The sequence below is a fragment of the Carlito syrichta genome, unplaced genomic scaffold (genome assembly GCF_000164805.1).
Source record: "Carlito syrichta isolate Samal-C Ts95f unplaced genomic scaffold, Tarsius_syrichta-2.0.1 Scaffold308051, whole genome shotgun sequence".
In the NCBI taxonomy this organism is placed as follows: Eukaryota; Metazoa; Chordata; class Mammalia; order Primates; family Tarsiidae; genus Carlito; species Carlito syrichta.
This window is the reverse complement of record NW_007252147.1, coordinates 41,896-53,965: the sequence shown is the minus strand read 5'-3', so window position 1 is coordinate 53,965 and position 12,070 is coordinate 41,896. Positions and strand designations below refer to the sequence as shown.

At 36.8% G+C, this 12,070-nt stretch overlaps 1 protein-coding gene across 3 annotated transcripts in view; it reads right to left on the bottom strand.

The window, feature by feature from the left end:
• Positions 1-11,716, bottom strand: part of SAMD13 (sterile alpha motif domain containing 13) — a 49,304-nt gene extending 37,588 nt beyond the window's left edge. The window contains exons 1-2 of one of the 3 annotated variants that reach the window (XM_008064787.1): positions 11,522-11,716; positions 9,970-10,054 (exon numbers count right to left, since the gene is read on the bottom strand). In XM_008064787.1, the coding sequence (XP_008062978.1) occupies positions 9,970-10,022 (53 nt within the window). In that variant the 5' untranslated portion in view covers positions 10,023-10,054; positions 11,522-11,716. Of the gene's footprint in view, positions 1-9,969; positions 10,055-10,157; positions 10,226-11,303 lie in introns of those variants that run through there. The other 2 variants (XM_021715921.1, XM_021715922.1) reach the window with 2 other exon arrangements.
• Positions 11,717-12,070: the final 354 nt, after the last annotated feature.

Below are 12,070 nucleotides of genomic sequence, written 5' to 3'. Positions count from 1 at the left end.
TGCACTCCAGTCTGGGCGACCGAGTGAGACTCCAACTCAAAAAAAAAAAAAAAAAGAGAGACATATATATGCATACAAAGAGTATGCATATAAAAACTGTCTAACAGGAAATATTCTAAAGTATATATTAGCTCCCTCTTAGCTATTTAGTTTTTGGTAATATAATAAATACTCAGGAACCCCCAGGAAAAGTCAAAGCTAGAATCTTGACAACAATGACACCTATCTATATGATTCACTTCCTCACTCCTGTTCTTCCCAAGATCATAATCATCCTCAGTCCTATGTTCATTTAACCTTTCTCCTGATGCACTTGTGCAAAAATTTCTCTTGGGTGCTTTTTCAGTATGGTAGCCTGTGGCTACTAAGCATTTAAAATTTGACTGAAGAACTAAATTTTTAATAGAATTTAATTTACTTTAAATTTAAAAATTAAAGTGGTACAAAATATCTCTCTGATAAACACAAACTCTATTGCTTTGTTATGTCTACATTTCACTTTAACTGTACCAATCCCATAGGGTACTATTATTAAATTGAAGTTCTCAAATCAAGTGCAAGTATCCTCTCTAGTATTATACCACCCATTTCGTTGATGTCAATAGATTGAATCAGTTCAGATTATCTTTTCCTGTTTACCCAGGTAACACTGTAATGTATTTGTTGAATACTTGTAGACAGTACAGGTTATGAGGACCCCATTGTATGTTGTAATTGGTCATTAAATTGATATTTTTGTCATTATTTCTTAGTTTAAAAAGCATAGACAAATTTTAAAAATTAAAAAGAAGACTGAATTGCAAGACGTCAAAACTAGTAAAAGATAGTAAATTTTCAAATGAACTAAAAGAAGGTGTATGGGTATTTCATGATGAATAGCAATGGCAATTTGTTAGAACAAAAGACAAAAATGGTAAAAATAACATGAGTTAAAACAAAATCTGAGCTTATAAATTTGTTCAGCTATAAATGGCTTGGATTCCTGCAAAAAAAGTTTTTCAATGGACCTATAGTTATTTCAGTTACAGAAGTTTTTTTAGAATATTATCAGAAAAGACCAAAAAGCTAAAAAGATATGTCACAAAAAGTAAAAGATTTTCCAATCAAGCCACCAATTGCCTAACAAATACGAGGTCTTTCTAGCAAAACCTAAGACCAACTGATTTATATTTTAAGAATGACAAGAACTTTTCTTTAGTCTTAGATAAAAGTACAATATAAAAGACACTGCCCAATTAATACCTGAGGTATGTTTTATCTCAAAAGACTTCCAAATTTATAAAGAAAAGTCAATTTATTTTATTTTATTTTTTCTATTTTTATTTTTTGAGTTGGAGTCTCACTCTGTCACCCAGACTGGAGTGCAGTGGCCGCTCCCAGCCACCGCAGCCTCGACCTGCTGGGCTCTGGTGATCCTTCCACCTCAGCCTTCCAAGAAGCTGGAACTACAGGCGCGTGCTACCATGCCCGGCTAGTTTTTTTATTTACAGTAGAGATGAGGTCTCGCCAAATTGCCCAGGCGGGTCTCGAACCCGCGGGGGCTCAGGCAATTCACTCACCTCGGTCTCCCAAAGTGGGGGATTATAGGCTGAGCCACCAAGCCCGGCTAGAAATGTCAATTTAAAGCCTGAAAAACTAAACTCATGGTGCAGATATTTTAAAATCTTTTATCTCTGTCAAATAAGAATTTCAGCTAGACATAAAAAAGAAATTAAATTCTTTCCAGATGGATAATGCTTCAGCAATGTTAGTTTTTTAAAAATCTGAAATTTTTTTTTTGTAATTTCAAAACTTCATTCCACTGTATATCTATGCTCAATTTTCTGGAGCAAACTCTTGAAAAGTGTCATAGATACCCTCATTAAATTGTTCAGTATGTATCTGCAAATGCTGTGAATCAATGCCAGTTCATGGAACTGTTAAAAATAATAGAAGATAATGAATTTAATCATCTGTGTTCTTTGCCAATGTTTGTTGGTTAAGTCATGAAAGAGATTTACAACGATTTACTGTACTGTTAAAACAAATTCAATATTTTATTGAAACAAAAAGAATGCTTGTCAGATATCCAAGAATTAAAGATGAAAGTAACAGAGCAATTTATGCTTTCTCATTGATATTAACTGCATATGAATGAGTTAAATTTGAAGTTCAAAGGAAAGGAAAACATTATTTGTGACCTAGGTAAACAGGCACACAGTTTTATTGCCTGAGCCTGCGGGTTCGAGACCCGCCTGGGCAGCAAGACCTCATCTCTACAATAAATCAAAAAATCAGCCGAGCGTGGTAGCACATGCCTGTAATTCCGGCTACTCGGAAAGCTGAGGCGGAAGGATCGCCGGAGCCCAGCAGGTGAGGCTGCGGTGGCCGGGAGTGGCCGCTGCACTCCAGTCTGGGCGACAGAGTGAGACTCCAACTCAAAAAAAAAAAAGAAATTGCAACTTTTCAGTGCAATACAACAATAATAATTTTACATATTTTTCTAACATGAATAAACCACAATAAAATGTAAAGAATCATTTGTCATTAATAAACTTATAGTTGCTTATCAATTTATGTAATACACCTTTGACTCCAATGCTGATAATATTGAATTGCTGTGTGTGTTAGTAAATTGATTTAACTTGAACAGATGTAGTTTTGAAACTAATATGCTTTTGCTTCAAAGTCAAATCAAAACAAACCAATTGTGTCGATATGGATGCAAATATTACAAAAAGTAATCTTTTGGTGCATGATTCAGTAATTTGAAATTTTTAAAGTATGTTTGAAATTATTTGGGCATATTATTTGGGTATATATTATTTGGGTTGTTCTTTTTAGCTGTAAATTTTATGAAATCTAAATGCAGATCAAGTATGTCCAATGAAAATTTTGTGTCCAAATTGAGATATACTATAAGCGTAAAACACACAACAGATTTAGAAAATTTAGTAGAAAAAATGTAGAATATTTGATTAATGATGTTATGTTGATTACATTACATGATAACATTTTTGAGATATTGAGTTAAATAAAATATATTAAAATGTATTTCACCTGTTTAAATGTGACCACTAGAAAAGTTAAAGTTACATTGGTAGCTCAGGTTTTCATTCTACTGAGTAGCACTCATATTTATCCAGAAATGGAAACTACTAAATTATAAAATATTTTATTGGACTAAGTGTGGCAGCTCACACCATAATCCCAGCACTTTGGGAGGTAGAGGCAGGAGGATTCCTTGAGCCCAAGAGTTTGAGACCAGCCTAAGCAACATAGCAAGACGTTTTTTGTTTGTTTTTTGAGTTGGAGTCTCACTCAGTCACCCAGACTGGAGTGCAGTGGCCACTCCCGGCCATTGCAGCCTCAACCTGCTGGGCTCCGGCGATCCTTCCGCCTCAGCCTTCCAGTAGCTGGAACTACAGATGTGTGCTGCCTCGCCAGGCCAATTTTTTTTTTTAATTTATTTATTGTAGAGATGAGGTCTCGGCAATTTCCCAGGCGAGTCTCGAACCCGCAGGCTCAGGCAATTCACTCACCTCGGCCTCCCAAAGCGCGGGATTACAGGCTGAGCCACCAAGCCCGGCCACAAGAACTTGTTAATACAAAACAATTTTTAAAATTAGTTGGCTGTGGTTGCATGCGTCTGTAGTCCCAGCTACGTGGGAGGCTGAGGTGGGAGGACTATGAACCCAGAAGGTCAAAACTGTAGTGAGCCGTGATTGTGCCACTGCACTCCAGCCTGGGCAACAGAGAGCCCAACTCAAAAATAAATAAATGAATACACACATAAAATTAATCCCCCCCAACAATAACAAAAATATTTGATTGTTTAACAATGCCGAACTGTATCCTAGAAATCTATACCTTCCCTAATTACTGGCATTCCTTTATTTTTAGATTTTTTTTCAAAGTAAATGGGCATGCCACTAATGTCATTTTCTTGGTCACTGATGTTACTGAACAACTCTTCCCATGTTGTTTGACTATGTATATGTCCTCTTCTGTACAATAATTGTTTGTGCTTTGGCCATTTTTCTAACGTATTTTTTGGTTTGTGCTTTTCTTATTGACTTGTTGGTTATTACTTTTGAAGACCCTGAACTCCAAATTAAATATAAAATTCACGTACTCTTTTTGGAATGAGTTCAAGTAGAATCTACTCCTTGGTATTTGTCATGCCAAAAATCCTATTGACTCATATTGTACAGGACAACCGAGATCTGAACAATGAGTGGCATTAGAGATATAAGAGCTTTGTGGATCAAAGCTGGGAGACTTTAGCAGGAATAAATAAATGAAGGGAAAAGGGAGGAAGGAAGTCCAGTATAATGTTTGTTTAAATTGTCAAGGTATGCCCAGGCTCAGCGGCTCAAGTCTGTTGTCCTAGCACCTTGGGAGACTGAGGTGGAAAAATGTTTGAGGCCAGCAGTTCAAGACCAGCTTGGGCAATATAGTGAGATACCAACTATACAAAAAAAATAAAATAAAATTAGAAAAAAAAATTGTCCAGGTAGGATTTACTCCATCACAGTCATTTAGGTCAATAAGTTTAAAATCAGAAGGCCTGAAATATGAGTTTCAAGTATTCTTTTCCTCCTCTTGCAGCAATGACACAAGCATCCAGCCTTGGAATAAGCCTGTCCCAAGACTACCTAAAACTAAATCCACTGCAGTGTATGGGATTGAGTGAGAACAGTTGTAGGACAAAAGTTGTATGGAGAAAAAAGAGAGTTATTTTGGAGTCAGAAGAGTTGGTTTCAAACCTCAGAATTACCACTTTCTCGTGTAATTTTTAAATAGTCACTTTTCTGAGCTCCAGTTTACTCACTTAATATAAGGCTGCAATATATTTACCATATCAAATGTTGCCATGATTAAACAAGACAACATGTGTTAAGACAATGAGCACAACGTATGGCTCCCAGCTCTGAGCTTTCCATGGATGAGAACTACCATGGTGTCACTATACAATTTGTAAGTGCTAGTCTCTGATCCTCACAACAGCTCTTCATTTCAGTTTTACATTCAAGAGAACCAAGACAGAGGGAAATTAAATGTTCTTCTGCTAGTTGAGAAACAAAAGATCAAACCCAAGTCTTCTGCACCTAAGACTTTCACAAAGGTGAAACCTCTTTCCATTTTAATGACATGGTTAATTCTCTCCCGGTCTTCACATCTGGGCTTAGAGTATTGTTACTTTCCTAAAAGAACATTTTCGTTGCCAGTTAATAAACTGGTTTTTTTAAAAAAGTTGGTCTGTTTTTTTAAAGTTTCAGACTTATAGAAAAGCTGCAAGAATAGAACAAAAGTCCCATATGCCCTTTGCCAAGATTCCTCCAAATGTTAATATTTTACCACATGTGCTTTTTTTTCTTGCTCTCTCCTCCTCTCCTCTCTTGTATGATACATAAAGCAAGAGACAAAGAAGGAAAGCAGAGGAAGCCCAAGATGGTAATATTTAAAAATTCCTGTTCTGTTTAGGGTTTTAAGCAGAAATGACCAGTACAAATATGTAAGCTAGTTTCTGATATCTAAAAGCCACCATGCCACACACTCCTTGTGGGGAGGTTACCCTAGAGCAACAATCCTCAACTGGGTATGAGTTTTCCCCTCAGGGAAAAGTTAGCAATGTCTGGAGTCATTTTTGATTGTCAAGACCGAAGAGGGTTACCACCGGCATCCAGTTGGTACAGGCTAGGTATATTGCTAAACATCCTAAATGTACAGGCCAGCTACTCCACAGTACAGCTTTGAGACCCCATCCCCATGTTTTATGCCTTTAGGGATTCTGCATTATAATTTAACTCTGTCCTGTCCAATACGTTAGCCACTAGCCACTTGTGGCTATATAAATTAGTTGGAACTTCTACTTCCAGTCAAGACAGAGTAACGGGGACCATATATACCCTGCTGACTAAAACAATGAAAAACAGACAAAATAGGAGAAACAAAGGCACACAAGAAATTGGTTATTGGTAGTGGACAGTGGTCCCTGAGTGGTGGGAAACAAGCAAGGTAAGGCCTTCCACTTACTGTCTGAAGGAAGTTTTTAGACTGTGCATAGGGCAGCCTTGAAGAAGACAGAGAACCCGAGAGGTCTGCAGAGGGTTCCCCTCGAGTTCCTGATCAGTACCTGCATGTGAGAAAACCACGTGAAGTAGGAAAACACACCTTGGAGGCTTAGCAACAACCCTTGGAGATCACATGCGGATATAAGTGGTACCTTTTCCCACCTGCCAGAAAGGAAATCTTGTAATTCAGAAGCATTGGTTAGAGTACAAAGAAGGGTCTTACTTCAGTAAAAGGGGAAAAAATACCCTTAGACTAAATGCAGCTGTGGCCCCGCCTAACAAAACTTAAAAAAGCAAGACTTAAAAGTATCAAACTGTTTCCAAGTAACTTAACAGCATTCTAGGACAAAGATCAAGCATGTGTATACAATTCCAAAAATATTCAGCCCTCAGAAAGGTAAAATTCACAATGTCTAGCATTCAATCATAAATTACCAGGTATGCAAAAAAGCAGAAAAATATGACTCATAATAAGAAGAAAACTTAGTCAATTCAAACTGACGGGGAAATAATTAGTAAACAAGGATATTAAGACAATTATTATGGCCACATTTTATATGTTCAAGAAGCTAGAGAAAAGACCGAATATGGCAAGTAGAGACTTGGAAGATAGTTAAAAAAAAAGATGAACTTCTAGAGGGGAAAACTACATTGTCTGAAACAAAAAATGCACTGGGTGGGACTAACAAAAGACTCGACATTTTCGGAGATTAGTGAACTTGAATGCAAAGCAATAATAGCCAAGCATGATGGCTCACGCCTCTAATCCCAGCACTTCAGGAGGCCAAGGCAGGAGGACAGCTTGAACCCAGGAGTTTGAGACCAGACAGGGAAACTTAGCGAGAGACCTCATCTCTACAAAAAAATTAAAAAATTAGTCAGATGTTGAGGAATGTGCCTGCAGTCCCAGTTAGATCCTGTCTCTAAAATATATATATACATATATAATTAAAACCATGAAATATTAGGATGCATCTAACAAAAATATGCAAGAACTGCACACACACTGAGAACTATACAATATTGCTGAAAAAAATGAAAGACAACATAAGCAAATGGAGAAAAATGCTGTGTTCCTTTGTTGGAAGACATAAATTGTTAAAACGTTAACTCTCTCCAAATTGATTGATAATTCAATGCAATGTCAATTAAAATGCAAGCAGGTTTTTTTTTTCTGGTGGAAATTCACAAGCTGATTCTAAAATTCATATCAAAATGTAAAGAGCTAAAATAACTTTGCAAAAGAAGATCAAAGTTGGATGGCTAACACTACCTGGTTTCAAGTTATAGTTATCAAAGCAGTATTATGCTAGCATAACTATGTGCAAAAGATCAATGAAATAGAGTCCAGAAATAGACCTACATTTATATGCTCTATTATTTTTCAACAAAGTTGCAGAAGCATTTGAACAACAATACTGGAAAAATTGGATATCCATAAGCAAAAAACCACTATCACTACCACCAACAAAACACTTCAACATTTCAACCCTTATCTCATACCACAAATAAAAATTAACTCAAAAAATCATAGTGCTAAGTACTGAAACCTAAAGCTACAGAACTTCTAGAAGAAAACATTAAAAAAAATAATTGTGACCTTGTGCTAGAAGAAAATTTCTTAAATATGACACCAAAATCACTATCCATAAAATTAAAAATAATAATAACTGGGACTTTGTAAAAATTATAAGATTTCTGCACTTTGAAAGACACCATCGAGAGAATGAAATGACAAACCACACACTGGAAGAAAATATTTTCAAATCATATGTATGAGAAAGGACTTATAATCATAAAATAAAAATTCTATACAATACATACGAAAAACCATACCCAATAAAAATATGGGCAAAAGATGGGAGTAATATGTGACCTAAGAGGATACATAAATGGCAGATCATCACAAGACAAGATGCTCAACTTTATTAGTCATTAGGGGAATGAAAATTACAACCACACATGATACAGTGTCTAATATGAAAAAGCCTGATCATGCCAAGTTAACAAGAATGTGAGCAACTGGAACGCTCACACACTGTTGTTAGGAATGTACATGGGACAACCAGTTTGGAAAACAGGCGATTTTGTTGTTTTTTTTTAAAGTGAAAAAGACACCTACCACATAGTTCAGCCAATTCCATTCCTAAGCATTTATGAAAGAGAAATGAAAGCATTTGTCCACACAGAGAGCTGTACACAAATGATCAAGGAGGTTTTATTGTTATTCCTAAGAAACGAAAACAACCCAAATGTCTGTCATCATGTGGATGGTCGTAAACAAGCTGTTAACGTGCCCACAGAATAAAATATTACTCAGTAATAAAAAGCAGTAAGTTATTGACACACACAATAACACGGATAAATCTCACGTTAATTATATCGAATGAAAGAAACCAGACATGTATAGATAGATACACATATATATCCATTTATAAAACATCTTAGAGAAAGCAAACTAATTTACAGTGACAGAGAGCATATCAGTGGTTGTGAGCATATGCGGGCAGGAAAGGACAGGAGGGGGAGATTATAAGAAGTTGTGGTGATACTTTGAAAGTGATGGATAGGTTCACTATCTTAATTGTGGCAGTGGTTTCACGGGTATATACGAATGCCAAAACTGACCAAATTTTGTATTTTAAACACACGCAATTTATTATGTCATATATTTGAATAAAGCTGTTGATTTTCAAATAAATTACAATTAAGTAAAATTAAAAGTTCAACTGTCTGTTACACTAGTCACATTTCAAGTTCTTAACAGCCACATGTGGCTATCATTTTAGACAGCGCAAATACAGAATATTTTCCATCACTGATGAAAGTACTGTTGGACACCACGAATCTAATCAGACATAAAACAGCATCTGTTTCTTTCATTTCTCCTTCATCTACCTACCCCAAACTTTAAGAATGGTAACAAACATGTCAGTATGACACTGATACGTAAATTACCCACTACTTTTGTAAAATATAGATTTTTATTAAGTTAATTTTAATGCTACTTGGCTGTGATACCTTATATCCATCCACATATAGCACAAACGTTTCCTCATTTAGATATCACAGCTTCTATGGATTACATTTAATTAGTTTCTGCCAAAGCTCAAGCTGATGGCAATTTTGAACTAAATGACAAGGAAGAAACAAAAGATAACATCCTCTTGGAATTTCCTCTGTCCTTGTAATCAAAGAAGTTATTGCTTCAATACAACTCCTAAATGAGAATATACATTAAAAAATACTCATGGATATCTTTTTGTTTTGTTTCAGAATGTTTGCTACATAATGTAACTAAATTTTCCTATTTAGAAGAATCAAGCGTATAACTCTTACATAACACATACAATCAGAAGTTTCAAATGTGAGAACAGACATTAAAATAGAACATCATGGTATACACTGAAATGTTTCACATTCAATGAACAGTTTATAAAATTAGGACGGAGAAGTTGTTAAACTTAGTATTCTGCTGGAAGCTTTTCCCTTTCCTGCACTACAGCTCTCAGTTTTGAGCTCAAGTGATTGTTTAAAAAAAAAAAAAAAAGCCTCCAACTCTATTTTCTGCCCCCTTCCTTTTGCCCATGAACTTGGAAGGCAGAGTCTCTGCTTGAAGTTTTTGTTTCAATAGACAGAATGCAGGGTTGAAATCCTCCACCATCCTTGTTCCAAAGCCTGATACACAAACCTTTCATGCACATTTTGATGTCTGAGTCATTTCTGTCTTAGAAATGGAACACAGAAAAAGGTAAGTGGGGCTGGGGGTAGGAGGGAGGCTGGTGGCCAGTGGAGACAAACCAAGGCAACCCCCAAACTGTGTATTTGTAGGAGATAAGCAAGAAGTATCAAAATAGAAACCAAGTCCCTCTGTTGTTTGCAGAAGCAGAACTCAGAAGCCAGCTTCACTTACTTTTTTACACCGACAGAGCCATTTTCCTTGTTTTCCATCTCAACAGATAGCATGGGAAGGCTGCAGGGTTCCTTTACTTCAGCAACTAATCAATAAGGGAGAAAAGCTTGGGTTTAATTCTTAGAAAGTGAGAGAAGAATATATATTCTGAATCGGAAACATAATGGTCCCTTTTAACAGCTTCACACCAGTTCACGTATGTTTGTTTAAACCTCCAGTTCCCTCGGCGATTGGAGAGATGTGATTAAACCTCAAGAACTGGAGGAGACGGATTGGGGTGCTTTCATCTGTACTGGCACTCCCTGCCTTGACAATAAGCATTTGCAAATGAAATTGAATCCTTGTTCAAAACAAGTGCTGTGTGAACTGGCACAGCCTTCTCTGGGTACCTTGCTCTCACTTAAGACACTGCAACTCACAAATGAGTCAAAGTAGAGAAAAACAATCCCCCCCCTCTTCCTGCCCCCTCCCGCTATGGGCTGTGATTTTCTTTATTTTCTTATTATATTTGGGGGGGTTTTTTTTTTGGTCTTCTCCCCCTGCTCCTAGATTTTTTTCATTGCTATGCAGAAGGGCACTTAAAGCTTTTGTCACCAAGTATTCCCCTACCTCTCATATTCTCAACGAAAGCCTCAAAAACCGGTCTGTGAGATGGCCATGCTGGGGTAAAGCAGGAAGCTCACAAAAATGCCAGATAGCCCTAAGCACAGAAAGGTGGTGCTAGTGTGTGTATGTGTGTGTGTGTGTGTGTGTGTGTGTGTGTGTATGTGTGTGCGTGTGTGTGTACGCGCGCACATTGTGTATATGTGTAAGAAAGAGTAGACAGCTCATTAAATTTATGAAAAATCATCAAAACACTTAAGGAGATAGGGTAGCATCCATCACTCTTTTTGTTTAATAGGATGAGGACTGTGAAAAAATAAAAACTCCACAATTAATATGCCATTAGCAAAATGAAAAAGCTATGAACAAAACTGCTTTAAGAAACAAAACAAAACAAAACAAAAAAACAGTCCCGAAACGTGTTTGCTCTCATTCAGCTGCAGCCATACATTAAATACATTTCCTCTCAAATCACTTTCTACTTCGGCACTCCTTCTCCAGGGATTACTCTTGACATGGCAAGTGCATCATTTAGTATATTCACAAGATTTTTTTATCACTGTTAGAGAAGTAGATGATTAACAAATAACCCTGTAAGTGTGGGATAATCTTCACTCCTGAAAAACACACACACACACACACACAAACTTCCACTTGCTAAAGCACTTAGATCATTGATAGAGAAACCCAACATTTAATATACATCGAGACATCAGCATCCATTCACACACCGTTGAGTAGACAGGACACAGTGCTGCAGCTCCAAGCTCAAAGAATGATTTCACTCAGTTGGAAACTGTTACACATTCACCATTTTCTAAGCATCTCAGAAAACAAAACAAAACAAAACACTCACAATGATACTCTTACAACGTCACACTACATTGTCCTATTATTATTACTATTATTTTCTCTCTTTTTTTGGTGCAAGAGTAAAAAGAAAACCTACCTAGAAGCAACTAAAACATATCATTTTTATAGGCTTATCAAGAACAGCCAAAGAAACCCCAATGTTTTCTTTCACAAAGTAGGCTGGCAAAGGAATTCAATAAGGAGGTACAATTTGACACAGTGAAATAAAACCAGGCTGGCTCTCAGCCAACATGACGTTAGGAATCACACACAAGCTGCACCAACTGCCTTCTGGTTCATGGCTGACTTTTTAAAGCTACAGTGTGCCTGTTCACTTTTGCTAACTACCTCCAGCACAATTAATGAAAGTGAATGAATGACGAGTCCAAAACCTGCAGAATTCTCCCTGCACCTGCCTTGTACCGAGAAAAACAAGCCTCTCAATAGCCTCTTAATTTCTCTCTTCCCTTCATTGTTGCTGTATGATATGTCTTTGCTGTTGTTTTGAGCAAGAATGTCATGGTTCAAACTATTTCTTTTTCTCCTCTGTGGGAAAAATAAGCGAGAGAGAACCCAGTGCTTATCAGCTATAACCAGTGTACGTGCAGAAGCTGCAGTCCTGGGCTACTCTTTTTTTTTTCCTGAG